Below are 19,430 nucleotides of genomic sequence, written 5' to 3'. Positions count from 1 at the left end.
GATTATACTCCATTGAATGTTATTATACAATAAAGGCTATAATTCTTTATCTGATACAATATAAACTTGTTGCTGTTTATACATAGGAGTTTTTAATTTCTTAATCCCATACACGTAATTTGTCCCACCACACTTTTGTCTCTCTTTTGGTAACCACCAGTTTGTCTTCTATATCTGTGTAGTTGCTAAGTTGTGCCCGACTCTTGGCGACCCCATGGACTGTAGCCAGCCAGGCTCCCCTATCCTTGGGATTCTCCAGGCAAGAATACTGGAGTGGGTTGCCATTTCGTCCACCATATAGATACTTCTAAAAGCAGATCATGGGAGCAAAATGTCTGCTCTCTGCTTTAAAGCTAGCATTATAATGAGCTGTGCTGGTCGTTTAAGCACTGAGATTATTCCCTAATCCTTGGATTTCTGTAATACACATCATTTTGTGGTTGCAATACAGTGCTTTTCTCACTGTAAAATAATCCCTTGTTATAAAAGCAATGAATCAGAGCTTGACTTATGAACAGGAGCAAAGGAGGCAAATGCTCCCTGGGGACATGAAATGTTTGTCTACCGGTGGCAGATTCCACCTCTAAGAAAGGCACTAAATCTCCGAGGAGAAATACTTGCCCTTATCTCCTGTTTTCCCAGAAGGCCAGTGCTCATGGTGAACCAGGTCAGATTAGTCTATAGGGTCCTCTGTGCCCAGATGTAAGGGGAAGATGTTTACTAAGGCACTACCACTTAACCAGCCCCTTGCACTTCAGAAAACAGCATATATGGTCTCAAAGGCACCTGTCCACATTTGATCACATCCCTAGCTTTCTTTTAAGTTCCCTGACGAGGGATTGAATTTGGGCTGTGGTAGTGAAAGCACCAAGTCCTAACCACTGGGCCACCAGAGAATTCCCCCTAGCTTTCTTTATATAAGCACAGAATTGACATACATTGCCTTTGAACAATGAGTTGGAAGGCTCTTTTAATGAAATAATGCCTACCAAATGCCAGAAAGAACTCATCCTGTCTTGGCTTTAAAAGGGCTATCCTCTTGTAATATTGGCCCAGGTTCATGGATGGTAAAGATAGAGCACTTCCCTAAGGTTCTTTGCCAAGGCAGCCTGATCGCTTTTCCCACATGCAAAAAAGGGAGAAGGCCACTGAAGGAGAAAGTGTCAAGAAGCCAAGTGGCACTAGGGTGGCAAACACCGTGTGATCAGGTGGTGGACATGGGGCAGACTATAGCCCACACCCTTGGCTTTGATGATGACTTCCAAGCATTTATCAAAGGACCAGACAGCTCTCCTTGGTTATCTCCTGGACCTATGTTTTTTCCTATGTAGTCTATTTCAAGGATATGTACCATCAACTTTCCCAATCTCCCAAGCTAGAAACCTAGAAGTCATTCCAGATATGTCTTGTTTCAATGTCCTCCATCCAGCCTGTTACCACATCCTATTGACCCAGCCCCTCAAAAATCTCTTTGATCTACCTTGGGTGGACACTGTGGATAGACCCAGCTAACCTCCATTCAACTCTGCTTCTAGGGAGCAGTGCCTAAAAAGCAACAAGGGCCTCTAAAAAGCTGGACTTGAGACTCCTCAGTGCAGCAGCCAAACACGTAAATTCTTCTCTCCAGTGACCCAGTCTCCTGCTCTGCACAGCCTCCAGCTCAGCTCTTTCCCAAGACAACAGCTCTGCTAATGCTCTGTGGTCCCCATTCCCTGTAGACTGGCAATGGGATCAGCAGGGCAGAACTGTGCTGGGGACACTGAGTTATTTTCTTCCATCTGATTTCTACTTGCTGGGCTGCTTCAGGAAGCCCAGACCCCAGGTCTTCTGACAACAATAAGCATTTTATCACTACTGTAGGAAATTTAGAATTTACTCTGGGTTTCCAGCCACTAAAGCTAATCTGACTAGAAAGTGCTGCTTCCAGACTGCAAGATGGTACGACAATGCAAGGTTGAGTACAACCTAAAGATAGGTGGATTTTTCTATATATAAGCAGATGTGGAAAATCTCAGTGTATGCAGCAGAGGGTTAAAGGAGAAGGTTCTACTGGGCCATACTCTGCACTCATGGGACAGGAGAAATGCATCAAAATCTTGCTGATTCGCAGGCTAGGAATACTTATTCAGTCAACTGACATTAGTTGGAATGGAGGGCAGAGTTAAGCGCAGCTCAAAAGAGGTGTTGACATGGCAATTTATTATCATTGAGACAAACTCTTAGAAGAAATCCACCTCTCAAATAAGATAACAGCAAAAAATGCCCCAGTTCTCCCTGGATCAGTTTTGTTTTAGATTTCAGAATGGTAGGTGGGAACATGAAGAAAAGTCTGTTGCATCTAAACAGACTTTGAAAGGCATGCAAGCAGGATGTAGAGCACATTGCTTACCTTGTGAACACTGGTCAAGAAATTTAGGAAACAGGAATCTACGGAGAGAAAACAAATATTTAAAACAATTAATCTCAATTTTCACTGATTTCTCGCAAAATTTTGACTATCACTAACATATAAAATGGCTTACTCAGTGGGGCAACTGGCAGGTAACACTGAACATTAAGGATAGCCATGGTTATACAAAAGGTATTCATAGTTTTGAACCAGAGTTCCCTAAGCCAGAAACCCTAAAAAAGTCCCAACATGGCCAACTCTTGGTGGAATGTTGAACAGGAGATCCCTGTTCAACTACCAAGACTATAGGAAATGGAGAAAGAGAGATTGGTCTTTTTCTTTTACCCTGGAGAGATACTGTCCTGTTAGTACAGGGAAACTTTCAAGGGAAAATGAGAAAAATTACACTTGCCTAATTCTGCCAAGGGCCTTCAACAACAAAGTTGCCATATTTCCTGTTATGTGCACAACTAAATCCAGGTTCCCCTTTCATCTTTTTTAAAAAGCATTTGTTTATTTATTTGGCTGTGTCTGGTGTTAGTTGTGTCAAGCGGGATCTTTCATTATGGCATGCAGACTCTCTAGCTGTGGCACACAGGCTTAGATGCCCCACAACATGTGGGATCTTAGTTCATGGGTCAGGGGTCAAACCTGCATTACAAGGAGGATTACATTACATTACAAGGAGGATTCTTAACCACCGGACCACCACAGAAGACCCCGCACCCTTTAACCTTATTCTAAGCTCGAATGGTGAATGAAATGTAGGAGACTGACTGAATAGATTGAGGATAGACTAATAGACTAATTCAAAGTATGAGTTAACAACTGTAGCTCTGTAGTAAGCTCCAGAGAAAAACTCAATATTCTTAGTGTTTTAAAACTTCGAAAACACCACAGTGCTCTTCTTGGTGAAGAAAGCCAATACTAATGAAAAGAGCTATCTTTGATCAAAGGCTTTGACTGGGCACTGGGCAAGCAGTTCACACATACAATTTTATTCTCACATCCACCCTGTGCCTTGGGTACTTAAAAGCTGCAAACAGTGGGTTCATGGTGGCTAAGCAAGCTAAGCACTTGGCCCAAGGTCCTACCTGCTGCTGCTGCTGCTAAGTCACGTCAGTCGTGTCTGACTCTGTGCGACCCCATAGACGGCAGCCCACCAGGCTTCCCCGTCCCTGGGATTCTCCAAGCAAGAACACTGGAGTGGGTTGCCATTTCCTTCTCCAATGCATGAAAGTGAAAAGTGAAAGTGAAGTCGCTTAGTCGTGTCCGACTCTAGCGACCCCATGGACTACAGCCTACCAGGCTCCTCCATCCATGGGATTTTCCAGGCAGAAGTACTGGAGTGGGGTGCCATTGCCTTCTCCGAAGGTCCTACCTGCAGCTAGGAAATGGGAGGGTTTACACAGGGGCCCAGGTTTGTTTAACACCACAAAGCTCCTGTGCTGTCTACCCCTGCAAGTAAGATGTTTGCTGAAGTCACCCTCTGAATTGTTGCTTGTCTAGTTGGCAGGTATTAATGCTGTTCAAAACACTTAGGGGAGTTCTTCTCTTGCAATTTCCTTGGTGGTGGCAAATCTTCATTTTTTAATTTGATTTTTGACAATGCTCAGACACACACCATTTGGAACCAAATTTCGTGGATGAGTGAGCCACTTGGGTAAGTATAACTTTGGGCTGTGGATCTAGTTCACCTGCCTGATTCCTTCACGGTTTCTAAAGAATTCCACAGAGGAACCCCGATGTGCTCTGAATAAGGTTAGGAGCCCCAGAACAAAGAGAGAGAGATCCTCACTTGAGTCTCCCAAGAACAGAGCTCACTGACTTCACTGTACTCATAGTCCACTGAAGGGTCAGCTGCAGAGCAAATGTATTCTTTAAAAAAAGTATTTATTTTTGGCTGTGCTGGGTCTTCATTGCTATGCACAGGCTTTCTTTAGTTGTGGTGAGTAGAGGCTACTCTCTAGTTGCAGTGTGCTGGCTTCTCATTGCAGTGGCTTCTCTTGTTGCACAGCACGGGCTATAGGGCACTTGGGCTTCAGTAGCTGCAGTGCTCAGGCTTAGTTGCCCCACAGCATGTGGAAACTTTCCAGACCAGGGATTGAATCCATGTCCTCTGCACTGGCAGATTCTTAACCACTGGACCACCAGGAAAGTCCACAAATGCATTCTTAGAAAATGTCTGTCCCCTCAAGTAAGTGTCTGTAACTTTTTAAATTTATTTATAATTGGAGAATAACTGTTACAATGTTGTGTTGGTTCCTACCATGCATCAACATGAATCAGCCATTGGTATATATATGACCCCTCCCTCTTGAAACTCCCTCCCACCTCCCACCCCATCCCACCCCTCTAGGCTGTCACAGAGCACTGGCTTGAGCTTCCTGTGTCATGCAGCAAATTCTCACTGGCTATCTATTTTACATATGCTTCAGTGCTACTCTCTCAATTCACCTCCCTCTCTGCCTCCCTCACTGTGTCCACAAGTCTGTTCTTCATGTCTTTGTCTCTACTGCTGTCCTACAAACAGGTTCATCAAGACCATTTTTCTAGGTTTCCAATATAGGCGTTAATGTACGACATTTGTCTCTTTCTGACTTACTTAACTCTGTATAACAGGCTCTGGGTTCATTCACTTCACTAGGAACTGACTCAAATTCATTCCTTTTTATGGCTGAATAGTATTCCATTGTATATATGTACCACAACTGCTTTATCCATTCATCTATCAATGAACAGCTAGATTGCTTCCATGACCTGCCTTCTATAAACAGTACTGCAATGAACACTGGGGTACATGTCTTTTAGAATGGCTTTCTCAGGGTATATGCCCAGTAGTGGGATTGCTGGATGACATGGTAGGTTTTATCCCTAGTTTTTAAAAGAAATTTCCAAACTGTTCTCCATTGTGGCTGTGTCAATTTACATTCCCACCAACAGTGTAAGAGGGTTCCCTTTTCTCCACATCTTCTCCAGCATTTATTATTTGTAGGTTTTTCGATGATGTTCCTGTGACTTTACAGTATATGCCTTAAAAGCCATTCTCAGTGTCCTGCTTGCTTTCCTGCAGCAGTGCACAGCAATTCATACCAGTAGCATCTGAGACGAAGTTGAGCAATGCTCCCTCTCCATGCATCTTATCCAGTTACAGGTTGGAAGCTCGTATTTTAAACCTCTGACAGGTTAGAGGGTCATTAAGTTACTCACTTTTAAGAGCTGCAAAGAAAATACTCAACACACGGACTTGCACATTTATGCAACTTCTCATTGAGATATCACTGTTTTTAACAATTCTTGTAAAATTACATGGATTTTTTATTATAGTACTTCCCACCCCATATCACGACTGACTGTGTACATGCCATGGATGTGGCATTCGGGAAATTATTTAACTTTTCTGAGCATCAGATTCCTCACGGTAAAACATGGTAATGATGCTTACCTTAAATGCCTCCCAAAATACTTAAAGGGATTTTGAGGACTGAAAGAGGTAAAGCATCACAGTGTCTAAAAAAACAGCAGAAAACAAATGACAGCTCAATTCCTTTCCTTCTATACATATCATCCTCCTTCCTAAACTGTAATATATTTTTTTCCTCCTCTTTCTTTTGCATTACAAGGCAGATTCTTAACTGGACCACTAGGAAAGCCCCTAAAACTGTAATATCACTGAAGACAGACGTGGAGAAATGGGAATCCTCATATATTGCTGGTGAGGATGCAAATGGTGCAATGGCTTTGGATAACAGTTTGTAGTTCCTCCAAAAGTTAAATAGTTAGTATATGACCCAACAATTCTACCCAGGAGAACAGAAAAACATATGACCATATTAAAACTTAAACATAAACATTCATAGCAGTATATTTATGATAGCCAAATGTAAAAAACTCTAATGTCCATCAACTGATGAGTGGATAAAAAAGATGTGATATATCTATACAATGGCGTATTTGTCCATAAAAAGGAATGAAACACTGACACATGCCACAGCATGGATGAACCTTGAAAGAAGCCAGGCACAAAAGGCAACATATACGAACATATCCAGAATAAGCATATCCACAGAAACAGAAAGTAGACTAGTTGCCAGGGATTGGGGAAAAAAAGAAATGGGAAGTGACTGGAAGGGACATTTTAAAACAGTGAATTTTATGATATGTGTATTACATTTCAATAAAGCTGTTATATTAAAAGAAGCAATATACATGGTACTATAAAATATCAAATGTTTTACACATCATCTAACATCTGCCCCCAAGGAACTAACCATTTCCCAGAAGAAACCACTATTCACAGTTTGGGATGTATTGTTCCAGATATTTTCTATGTTTAGTTATATAGACATTTAAAGAATACATATTGTTTTGGTAATTTTCTTTTCTCACTTCACAAAGTATTATGGGCATTTTCCATATCAGTACATAAAATCTACCTAATTTAAAAAAATGCCTGCATAGTATTCCATTACACATGCTCATTCACTAAGTTGTGTCTGAATTTTTGTGACCCCATGGGCTATACCCTGCCAGGCTTCTCTGTCCATGGGATTTTCCAGGCAAGAATACTGGAGTGGGTTGCCATTTCTTTCTCCAGGGCATCTTCCCAACTCAGGGATCAAATCTGCATCTCTTGTGTCTCCTGCACTGGTAGGCAGATTCTTTACCACTGTGCCACCTGCTTCCATTATATGAATATCCTCAAATTGAACCAGTCACTTACTAATGAGCATTTGGGTTATTTCCATTTGATATTATTAACATTATTGTCTTGAACACCGTAGAGCACATCTATTATATTTCAGACTGCCCATACCTTCTAAACACTTTTCCCAGACTTGGATTGAGGAAGCCTGTCCTTCAAATAAATGGCAGAAAACTGCTTTTCTGGCCATTCCTGCCATCTGGTATAAGCATATGACCTAAGTTTTACCAATGAGACTCCAAGTGGCAAAGAACACAGTGAATGAGGGGATGTATTGGAAGCAGACTCCATTTTCTGGTGGAAGAAGTGACTGAGATAGCCTCAGACAGCCCGAGGGGGATCTCACTGGGGCAGCGCTACTGAAGTTTGAGTGTTCCACCTGGATGCCTCATCAATACAGTCTGACCCTCCCAGGGGCTTTTCAAGCTATTTTGTCCATTAGTAAATTCCTCCCCAACTAAACATGCTGGAGTGGGCTCTACAGTTCAGAATTAATAATTCTGCCTGAATTCCTCAGACCTGTGTCCTGGACTATAGTCCTCAGTTAAGACCCTGAATAAAATTTAAACTTACAACTTTAAAAAAATATATAAATAAAAAATAAAAATTCAGCCTGAAACAAATACTCCTATATAGACATATATATCTTTGCACATTTCTAAAAATATGACTGTATAATAAAATTCTAGCAATGGAATGGCCATATTTGACTCCAAAGAGATTAAATCATTTTACATTCCTATCAACAGTATGGGGGAAAAAAGTATATGAAAGTACCTATTTTCCTACACAAGTTGCAACATAGTAAATCACCCCAAAACTAAGTGGCTTAAAATAAGGATGATTTATTATTTCTCATGATTCTATAGGTTGAATGGGCAGTTGTTTCAGCCTGGGTATAGCTTAGGGGGGTGATGACTCTTTAAGATGGTCTCACTCACAGGCCCAACAGTGGTCTTGGTCTAGATGGTAGGAATGGATGGCTGGGGCTCTCTATCTACATGGTCTTTCACCCTCCAACAGCCTCTTCAGATGGTGGTTCTTAACTCCCAGAAGCAAGAGAGGGCAAGCCCCAAAGTGTAAAATGCTTTTTAAGCCTTGGCTTGTTTCATGCTTCTTGAGGACCCATTGGCCAAAGCCAAGTCACAATGCCTGAGCCAAGATTCAAAGGGTGAAAAGTAGATTCAACTTAAGTCCTGATGGGAAGGGCTGCTTTTGCTATGCCCAGAATTTTTAATATAAATTTATTTATTTTAATTGGTGGCTAATTACAATATTGTATTGGTTCTGCCATACACTGACATGAATCCACCACAGGTGTACATGTGTTCCCCATCCTGAACCCCCCTCCCACCTCCCTCCCCAAACCATCCCTCTGGGTCATTCCAGTGCACCAGCCCCGAGCATCCTGTATCATGCATCAAACCTGGACTGGCGATTTGTTTCACATATGAAAATATACACGTTTTAATGTATGGCCAGAATTTTAATCTACCACAGTTGGCCTTATAAGGATTTCTTTTCTTTCTTTTTTTGACCGTGACATGCAGCTGTTGGGATCTTAGTTCCCTGACCAGGGATTGAACCCAGGCCACAGGTTCGGCACTCTCACTGCCCGTTTCATCCTGTATAACAGGCTCTAGGTTCATCTACCTCACTAGAAGTGACTCAAATCCATTCCTTTTTATGGCTGAGTAATATTCCATTGTGTATATGTACCACAACTTCTTTATTCATTCATCCGTTGATGGACATCTAGGTTTCTTGGACTTCCAGGGAATTCCTGGACTTTTTACAAATGTACGGGCTTAACACTGGTCACTTAATCTTTTTACTACTTCTGTCATTTAATAATACTTTAATAAATACATATATGTATTGTGTATCCATTAGCATGTTTTGTTATATTTATTTTCTGAATGCACTAGGTCTTTGTGGCTTTTCGTGGACTTTCTCTAGCTGCGGTGAGTGGGGGTTACACACTTTGTCGTGGTGCGTGGCTTCTCACTGAGATGGCTTCTCATTGAGGAGCCTTCTCTTGTGGATCATGGGCTCCAAGGCATACAAGACTCAGTAGTTGCAGCATGAAAGCTCAGCAGTTGCTGCTCGTGGGCTCTAGAGTGCAGGTTCAGTAGTTGTGGCACATAGGATTAGTCACTCTGTGGAATGTGGAATCTCCAGATCAGGGATTGAACCAGTGTTCTCTGTGTTGGCAGGTGGATTCTTATCTACTGCGCCACCAAGGAAGTCCATGTTATATTTACTTTAATAGTTCTATCTTTAAGTTTTATATCAGAAATTAAAGAAATTTACCAACTATTTTTAAAATTTTACAATTAGTAAAGTGTTCTATGTTTTTGTATATGACTACCTTTTTCAATTCATTTTAGACTTTCTTAAGTAAATGTGTTACTGCTTTTTTAATTTTTAATTGGAGGATAAATGCTTTACAATTTCTGCCATATGACGATTGTGAATCAGCCATAAGTATACATATTTCCCCTTCCTCTTGTCTCTTGAACCTCCCTCCCACCCTAATTCTTTTCTTAATGGAATGAGATTAACGTTATTTAATAACGTTCTAGTCTTTTTTTTTTTTTGCCACATCACAGGGCATGCAGGACCCTAGTTCCCCAACCACAGATTGAATCAGTAACCTCTGACTCGATGTGCAGTGAGCTTTTTTTTTTTTAATTTATATTTTGGCTGTGCTGGGTCTTTGTTGCTGTGCAGGCTTTTCCCTAGTTGCAATGAGCAGGCTTCTCTCTGCTCATTGCAACTAGGGAAAAGTTCCCCAACCACGGATTGAATCAGTAACCTCTAACTCGATGTGCAATGAGTTTTTTTTTTTAATTTATATTTTGGCTGTGCTGGGTTTTTGTTGCTGTGTGGGCTTTTCCCTAGTTGCAATGAGCAGGCTTCTCTCTGCTCATTGCAACTAGGGAAAAGTTCCCCAACCACGGATTTAATCAGTAACCTCTGACTCGATGTGCAATGAGTTTTTTTTTTTAATTTATATTTTGGCTGTGCTGGGTCTTTGTTGCTGTGAGGGCTTTTCCCTAGTTGCAATGAGCAGGCTTCTCTCTGCTCATTGCAACTAGGGAAAAGTTGCTGTGGAGTACAGGCTCTAGAGCACATTGGCTTCAGCAGCTGCAGCATGTGGGCTCAGTGGTGTGACTCACTGCCTCCAGAGCACAGGCTTAGTTGCCCTGCGGCATATAAGATCTTCCTGGATCAGGGATTGAACCAATGTCTCTAGCACTGGCAAGTGGATTCCTTACCATTGAGCCATGGGGAAGTCCCTGATTGTTTCCAATTAACAGTTTTATTGAGATATAATCAGCATAGCACAAAATTCACTCATTTAAAGTGTATGATCCAATGTTTTGTGTTTTTTTTTTAGTAAATTTACAGAGCTGTGCAAACACTGCCACAATTTCATTTTAGAAACATTGTCATTACTACAGGAAGATCCCACCTTCCCATTTCCCCAGACCTTTAACACTTCTTCCTTGAACTCTTCCCACGCCACTCTATTAGTTTTTCTTCTTCTTAACTTTTTCTTGATGGTATAGAACAGTATTTGTCTAGTTCTTTGCTTATTACTATCTTTTCCTACCTTTCTATGTTAGTATCTCTGATAGTGTCCAGTCCCATGTTAGACCTCTTTCTGCTTGATTCATCTTTAACTAAAAACTTGAGAAAAAGAAGAGGCATGGATGGTAGAAAAAGTGGCATATAAGAGTCCACACAGCATTCTCAAGTACAATGGTGATGCTCAGAATTCACTACAATAACCTATCTTGAGGTAGAAGGAAAAATAGCTTTTTTTTTTTTTTAATGAGAAAGCAGAACCTAGAGAAAGCAGAGCTAATGAGAAGGGAGAATGGTAAAGACATTTCTTAGGATCACTTAAGACAATTAGGGTAGTAATTTTTAATGTAATTTCTATGAGAAGTGTAAAGATATCAACTTAGGACTCAAATAAGAAGGAAGCTTTTTCAGATGAAGATCTAAGGATAGATCAATCAGTTGCCAGGAGATGATTAATAATATATGGACTAATCAGAAAAACCACATGATAACATATCTTGGATACATTCTTAGAAATATTCTACTAAAGGCTACAGAGAAAGGAAACTTTGCAGCCTCTGTCCTTGGGATTCTAAAGGCAAGAATACTGGAGTAGGTAGCCAGTTCCTTCTCATTCTCTTCTCTAGAGGATCTTCTCCACCCAGGGACTGAACCCATGTCTCCCACACTGCAGGTAGATTCTTTACTGTCTGAGCCACCAGGGAAGCCCCAAACAAGTCTGTGATATGTGTGCTGTGCTTAGTCACTCTGTTGTGTCCAACTCTGTGACCCCATGGACTGCAGCCTGCCAGGCTCCTCTGTCCACAGGGATTCTCCAGGCAAGAACACTGGAGTGGGTTGCCATGCCCGCCTCCAGGGGATCTTCCCAACCCAGGGATCAAACCCAGGTCTCCCACACTGCAGGCAGATTTTATACCAACTGAGCTACCAGGGAAGCCCAAGAATACTAGAGTGGGTAGCCTATCCTTTCTCCAGGGGTTCTTCCTGACCCAGGAATTGAACTGGGGTCTCCTGCATTGCAGGTGGATTCTTCACCAGCTGAGCTAACAGGGGAGCCCTCCAAACAGCTCTACAAAGGGAAAATGTAATGTCTGAAACTTCTCAGTGGGGACTTCTCTGATGATGAAATAAATAATTCTAGATACCACTGAGGCAGTATAAACTATAAAACCCACTCAGAAAGCAATTTGGGAATGGGAATACAGAGTAATAAAATTGATCATCAGTTCAGTTCAGTCGCTCAGTCGTGTCAGACTCTTTGTGACCCCATGAACCGCAGCTGGGAAAGATTGAGGGCAGGATGAGGCAGATGGCATCATTGACTCAATGGACATGGGTTTGGGTGGACTCCGGGAGTTGGTGATGGACAGGGAGGCCTGGCGTGCTGAGGTTCATGGAGTCGCAAAGAGCTGGACATGACTGAGCGACTGAACTGACTGACTGATATATGTTCACTTACATAATATGTTTATATGTTAACCTAAGAAAGATATAAAGCTTTATGTACATCACAACTGTTAAAAAAAGTATGCATATAAAAGATAAAAAAGGACTTCACAAAAATTATAATATTACATTGAGTTAGTGAGATTATGGGTGAATTATTACCCAATTTTCTTTGTTGTTGTCATATTATTTCCAAAGTAGGAAAAAAAAGTTCATTTGTTAGTAGTGAGAATGAATGTCATTAACTGAGGTAAGATGCTTTAAGATGGCTTAACCACATGAAAAAGTATCTGTGAGGTACTCCAAGTGCCTTATTACAGAAGGCCCCTTCCCTGCAGTAAAGAAGAAAAGAAAAGCCTGCCATGGGTATTCTTCTTTTCTGGGAGAATTTATTTCAAGTCCCACTATCCTAGAAGGGTGACTTATTAGTGCACAAAGAAAAGTGGTGAGAAGATGCCAGTCCATACGGAGAGTAAAAAAGCTGGCTTGAAACTCAACATGCAAAACTAAGATCAAGGCATACAGTCCCACCACTTCATGGCAAATAGATGGGGAAAAAGTGGAAGCAGTGACATATTTTATTTTCTTGGACTCCAAAATCACTGCAGATAGCAACTCTAGTTATGAAATTAAAAGATGCTTGCTCCTTGCAAGGTAAGTTATAACAAACCTAGACAGTGTATTAAAAAACAGACGTCACTCTGCCAACCAAGGTCTGTATGATCAAAACTATGGTTTTTCCAGTAGTCATGTAGGGATGTGAGAGCTGGAATTTAAAGAAGGCTGAATGCCAAAGAACTGACGTTTTCAAATTGTGGTGCTGGAGAAGACCCTTGAGAATCTGTGGACTGCAAGGAGATCAAACCAGTCAATTCTATAGGAAATCAGCCCTGAATACTCATTGGAAGGACTGATGCTGAAGCTGAAGCTCTTAATATTCTGGCCACCTGATATGAAGAGCTGACTCATTGGAAAAGACCCTGATGCTGGGAAAGACTGAAGGGAAAAGGAGAAGGGGGTGGGAGAGGAAGAGATGGTTAGATAGCAACACTGATTCAATGGACATGAATCTGAGTAAATGGGAGACACTGGAGGACAGAGGAGCCTGACATGCTGCAGTCCACAGGGTTGCAGAGTCAGACATGACTTAGCAACTGAAAAACAGAAACACCACGAGGGTAAACTGATGCATTTCAAAAGACAAACACATAAAAATGCGTCGCCTACTGGTAGGTGGGAGGTAAATAGCTTTCTGTACATTTAAACACACCACATCCTGTGGGCTGGAGGTGGTCCTAAGTACGTACCTGTGCTCCATGTAGCAGCTCAGCGGCTCCACACACACTGTGATGGTACCAATGGTGAAGGAGGACTTGACATTTGAGTCTGGATGGGTCTGCAGAGCCTGGACAACATCAATAACATCTGTGTAGCTAGGGGGGAAAAAGGGAGTAGTTAAGTTTACTGGACTGGAGCTTCAGAGTGGGAGAAGAGGGGAATGCTTGCTGAGTGGCTAAGTGGAGCAAGGGTAGAAGGAAACCAAAAGAGGAGAGAGCAACAGGCCTCCTTGGGGTCAAGTCACCTCATGATTTAGAGCCCCTGCAGTTTACAGTGTTTCTGTACTTCCGAGTTCCACTAGTTCTAACTGTGCAAGAGTGAGTGGAAGGAAGAACTCTACTGCCCACCCACTTCAGAGAAGCCTGCAGGTGACCCTGGGGCTCTGGGGCAGGACTTGGTATTTTCTCATCAAGTTAAGAGCTCCTGCATTGGTCTGTTTTCTTTAATAAGTCTTTCATTTCAGGGAGCATAGTGATCCAGCTTCTGAGTCTGTACCTGGCCACTTTGGCTGAACTGCCCAAACTGCATGATGAATGCAAAAACCTAACTCTTCATGTTGCCTCTTTCTTGTCAGTATTTTCTTTATTTAAAAAAAAAAAAAGCCCAGCAGGACTTTACCTTTCTTTCTTCTAAAACAACAGATATTCCATACAAGTGTCTTTTGGGCTCTATTTCACATTTGTAATTTAAGCCTGCAATTTTGCCTCATTTTACATTAATTCAATTTTTGTTTTGAGAGATACTTTGTCTTAAATGTAGATACAGAATGATTTTTATAATATTCTAGAGTATAAACTAACACAGTCCCTCAAATTCCTTAAAATTAACTTTTTAAGACTCAGATTTTTACAGTTCTACTTATTTGTGTATGTATTCAGTTCCATACAGTTCTGTCACCTGTGCAGGCTCCTCTACCATAGTAAAGATACTAAACAGTTTCACACCACAAAGCTCCCTCCGTGTTGCCCTTTTATAACCATACCTACCTCCCCCTCACTCTCCACTCCCATCCCCAGTTCCTGGCAGCCACTAATCTGTCCCCCATTTCTAAAATTTTATCATTTAAAAATACATTAATTCAATTTTTAAAACAACAACCTAATACTCCACTTGGTGTCAAAGCTCAACATCACTGCTTACCTGCAGCAGTAAGTAGAATGGGACCAGGCCACTATAGGGGCAAGAAAAAACTCTGCCCGATGGCACAGAATTCTATAAATCAAAATAAAGGCCGTATTCAAGAAATAAAATTCTCAACTTGAGAAGCCTCTGGGGTGTCCCCTCACCTCAATATTGAGCTTAAAGGTCCAGCTCCAAGGAGATGGATATGCTACACTGAGTCTGCCATGTGTTCCCTGCTGAGCCTCAGGGGAATGGGCCCCATCTGTAAGAACACTGTCATACAGAGCAACACAGCAGGAAATCCATCGGATGTTCCTAGTGTACTGGGGCTGTGACTGGGCAACTGCTGGTTCTGAGAGTACAAGTGGGTTGGCCATACACTGTCACTGAAGTCCAGAGCAGCCAGGACAGCTGGCACTTATGCAGACTTGTACAGTCAGAGACGGGGAGTCAAAAATACTCTCTAAAGTAATAGAAGATGGAAATGACCTCAGCTATACGATGTCAAGGTACCAAATTTGACTCCAGGTCCATACCCCCACTGACATTCAACTCTGGAAAGGTGGCAGGAGGTGACGAAACTGGGCCAACCTATTTTTTTGATTATTAGAGATGATGGAAAACAAGTGGTTTCTAGCTTTCCTGCTCTGTGGCTTCCACAACCTAAGCCCACAAGTAGAGTCAACAGAAGGGAAGCCCAAAGCAGATATAAGAACAAGATCTAAATAAGAGAAAAGATGGCCTGGCAGGGGACACATTCCTGTTTGCCTCCTGCAGCACCACTAGCCTGGCTTTCCTCCAATTCTTACCATCACATCCAAGAGACCAAATAGGGCTTTGGAACTGGGCCTATTCTTTACTGGAAACAATTAGCCAGTTGCAAATACTAATTATTATGAGCACAAAACAAAACACCACAGCACAGCACAAAAGCACTTTGTGAGAACTGCCAAAAGCTTCTTTATTACCAACTATAATGACAGCAGTGAAGAGCACAGCCCATGTTTTCCTGATCTGGCATGTTCTCCTGTGGGCCCAGGGGACGACGCACCTGCTTCCTCCTTCCTAGCCACTTTGTGGATGGGGCTTGAGACTAGAGTGTGGGGACTGTCTGCAACTCCACAGGAGGAGGACTGAAAAAGCTGAAGCTTGCTTGCTTCGGTGGCAAACGAAAAGGCTTAGGGACCACTACTGTTAGAAGAATTATCAAAGAATCTTGCCCAGAAAACCTCCTCCCCAGTTCTTTGCCTTTTGAGGATATGTGACGTTGAAGCCAAACTTGAAACTTGCGTGTCATCTTCACCAGTCACTCTGGGCCACAGGATGGCCACAGCGGTTCCTGCTTGCTAAAGACACTAGACACTTCTTGTGCATATGTGGAGTTTATTCTGTGCCCCAAGTCAACCACACATGAAATAATGGCAAGGTCACCACACTACCCCACTATTTCCAAAATACTTCCAGGGCTCACCCTTGTAATACCACCAGTAGTCTGGTCTTCTTGCGGACATAGGCTGACTGGCGGGCAGAGCGGGTCTGTTGGGGCTCCAGGGCACTGGAAAGGTATCTCTGGAAGTGGGCAGCATGAAAACATTCAGAGCTGTCCATGACTTGACGGTATACCATCCACCTGGAAATGGAAAGTATAATCTCAGCATGAGGGCCTGACCCATAGGTTCTGCCAGTGGATTCAAATGTAACTAGTACTCCACAGACTTGGTCTCGTGAACCCATACAGGAGAAAGCAATACTACCAGAAACAGGTAGAGGGAACTGGCTGGGTGTGGAGCCCTGTACCCCAAAATCACTTCTATTGGAGCTTTTGGCACAAAATGCTCTGTCATAGGGAGAAAGGTCAGATAAGCACATGATCAACAGGTTTCAGAGTTGAGAAAGACTCCTGAACAGGCAGTCAGTTTCTGAAGAGCCGTTCAGAAAAATAGTTTCAGTCCACTTTGCAGTAAAATTCTTGCCAAGAATAAGGAATGAAGGGGTGGGGGAAGTTTCCTGGTGGCCTAGTGGTTAGGATTTGGTACTGTCACTGTAGTGGCCCAGGTTCAATCCCTGGTTGGGGAACTGAGATCCCACAAACTGCATGGCACAGCCAAAAAATAAAAATAATAATGGGTAAGGAGAAGCATTCAGATTGTTTACAGAACATAAGCAATGGAAATGAGGAAGGAGCTAGTTAGCTATTGAGTACTTATGAAGGAGGTCTAATATTTCCCCATTATCTCTCTAAAACTCATCTTCCCAACCCCCACAATCTCCCATTCTAAAGTCCCAAACTCCTAGGTGATTTCAGTCTTCTCAGTTCTTCTATATGGTCTCCTGCAGGCTTACTTTGAGGAAGACTGACTAGATATTAAAAGCCTGGTTCAGTCAGCAAGGTTTGTTTAGCAATCTGTCAGCCAAATGGAAGACATGGGTGAATGATTTCTCCAATTTTATCTAAACCAGTATGTCCCAGTTCCACCTAAACTCATGCAGTCCCTTTGTGGCCATGGAAAGATCACATCCACCAGCTCTCAAGTTCTAACCAACCTGGTGACAATTCCCAGGCCTTTGCCCATGCCGGTCTTGCTGGAACAGGTCTCTTGCCCAGATATCCAGAGGTTCATCCCTTTATATTGTCAGGCCTTTGCTCAAATGTCACCTTTTCAGTGAGGTCTTCCCTGAGTGAGCGAATAAAGTGAAGTCGCTCAGTCATGTCTGACTCTCTGCGATCCCATGGACTGTAGCCTGCCAGGCTCCTCCATCCATGGGATTTTTCCAGGCAAGAATACTGGAGTGGGTTGCCAGTTCCTTCTCCAGGGGATCGTTCCAACCCAGGGATCGAACCCAGGTCTCCCACACTGCTGGCAGACTCTTTATCGTCTGAGCCACTTCCCTGAGTACCCAATTAAAACTGGAATCAGTCCCCCAGCTCAGCTCTCCTATAGCCTTCTCAGCTTTATTTTCTCCACAGCATTTTTCACTAGCTAATGTACTATTTTTCTTAACTGGTTAATTGCCTATCTTCCAAAACTAGAATACAAGCTCCATGAAGGCAGAGATACCACCTGTTTTCTAGTCTGTTTTGTACATTTGTCCCCTATACTTAGAACAGTGTCTCGCATACAGAAAGTACTCAGTATAAATGTGTTAAACAAATGGATAGATGATCACTGTGCCAATATCAATTACACCAAAGGTCAGTGGATGCTGAAGGTTTCCCAGTGCATAGGCAGCAAGCATAGAACCCCTTTCCCCAAAGCAAAGGCAGTAGCCATACTAACCTGCCATATTCCTTATGCAGAGTGACCAGAAAAGCACAGAGTTCACTGGCGTGACAGCCTGGGAGACCAGTTACAATGCTGATAATTACCTACATGAAAGAAAAGCCATATGGGTTTATGATTCAACTGGGAGGCAGCACTGTGTAACAGGTTAAGAGAACTGACTTCTTAAGCCAGGTTCTGTGGGTTTAAACCTCAGCACCAGCATTCACTAGCTATGTGACCTTGGGTTCACTATAGAACCTACCTTGCAGGGTGGCTGTGATGATTAACTGAGTTAATATATGTAAACAAGGTGCTTGGAACAGTGTCTGGCACACAGCAAACACCATATACGATGTAGTGTTACCATGATAATTTCCATGGAGCAGGTTGTGACTAGATCAGTTAAAAGTATAACGGAAAATACTGGGAGGAAAGGAGGTCTGGGACAAAAATATCATAGGCTAAATTGGTGTGGTAAACTCAGTGAAAGAGGTGAGCGGCCTGTGCCTTTCAAGCCACATGGCCTGATGTAAAGAAACAAACTGGGTCAAGAAAGCACTTCTCAGTCTTAATGGGGAAAATAGCCAGGTTGAACTTTCTTAACCTTGGCACATGACTACATGAAAACAGGGCTGTCTGTAGGGAGACATTCCAACTCAAGAAATCTACTGACAAAGAAGGTGTCAAGCAGAGGAGGAAGGGAACCATGTACTTGCTGAAGGATAACAATGTCAGTGACACAGCATGGCAAGGGCTCCTTTACATGCGTTTTATTTAACAATACACAAGATTCACTGGGACAGGCCTGGACTAAAATTCAGCTTGGTGGCACTCACCACTTGAACTAGTCACATCAGCACAGAGATGGCTATGGATTCCTCATCTTTTGTGGGAAATAGTTCTCCCACCTCCCCTCTGACCAGACCCTTGGTCTGATTCCCTTTCTGCACCTGTTCTCCCTGTAACTGACTTTCTGTTTATTTTCTCATCTTGGTTCCCATTTCTCAGCATCCAGGCCTCAGCCTCTCAAATCCCAGCAAACATGCTCACAGCCAGACACCTTCTTACTTCAAGGCCAGTTCTATAGCACTTTGTTAATATAAAATATATATATTAAAAATATTTAAAATATAAAATTTTTACTTTTACTCTTGCTTAAGGGAAAAAATGAAGCTTCTAACTACTTCAGTTCAGTTGTTCAGTCGTGTCCGACTCTTTGTGACCCCATAAATCGCAGCACGCCAGGCCTCCCTGCTAACTACTTAATGCTTCTCTTTCCTTTTGCAGCCAAGTGTCTTCTAGATTTGCACAGAAATAAATGCCCTCTTTGAGCATATTATGACATATAGTTCCAAAGAAATGGTGGGGGGTCAAGAGGAGAGCAGTATGAAGCAGGAGCAGATTAAAATCCACTCTTGTGAAGACAGTGTTTATAAACTGTCACGTTATCCTGGTGATGCTAGCAAGCTCTTACTAATAAGGCCCTTCCCCTTACTAAGCTCAGTGTGCCACGTAAGACCTTGTAACCAGAAAGAGCTGACAGCATGAGAGTACTGACAAAGAGTTTGGAAGA

The 19,430-nt window shown here is 42.4% G+C and overlaps 1 protein-coding gene across 3 annotated transcripts in view; it reads right to left on the bottom strand.

The window, feature by feature from the left end:
* Window positions 1–19,430, bottom strand: part of LOC104986061 (chromosome unknown open reading frame, human C20orf194) — a 171,685-nt gene that overhangs the window by 24,154 nt on the left and 128,101 nt on the right. For all 3 annotated transcript variants that reach the window (XR_824995.1, XM_010836482.1, XM_010836483.1), the window contains 4 exons: window positions 17,873–17,961; window positions 16,066–16,224; window positions 13,442–13,567; window positions 2,390–2,427 (listed from right to left, as the gene is read on the bottom strand). Coding sequence is in view for 2 of the 3 variants with exons in the window: in XM_010836482.1 (XP_010834784.1) it covers window positions 2,390–2,427; window positions 13,442–13,567; window positions 16,066–16,224; window positions 17,873–17,961 (412 nt within the window). In the remaining variant the exon portion in view is untranslated. The remainder of the gene's footprint in view (window positions 1–2,389; window positions 2,428–13,441; window positions 13,568–16,065; window positions 16,225–17,872; window positions 17,962–19,430) is intronic.

The sequence above is a fragment of the Bison bison genome, unplaced genomic scaffold, assembly GCF_000754665.1.
Source record: "Bison bison bison isolate TAMUID 2011002044 unplaced genomic scaffold, Bison_UMD1.0 scf7180017864063, whole genome shotgun sequence".
NCBI classification, from domain to species: Eukaryota; Metazoa; Chordata; class Mammalia; order Artiodactyla; family Bovidae; genus Bison; species Bison bison.
The sequence above is the reverse complement of the archived record's forward strand: the minus strand, read 5'-3'. Positions and strand labels throughout refer to the sequence as shown.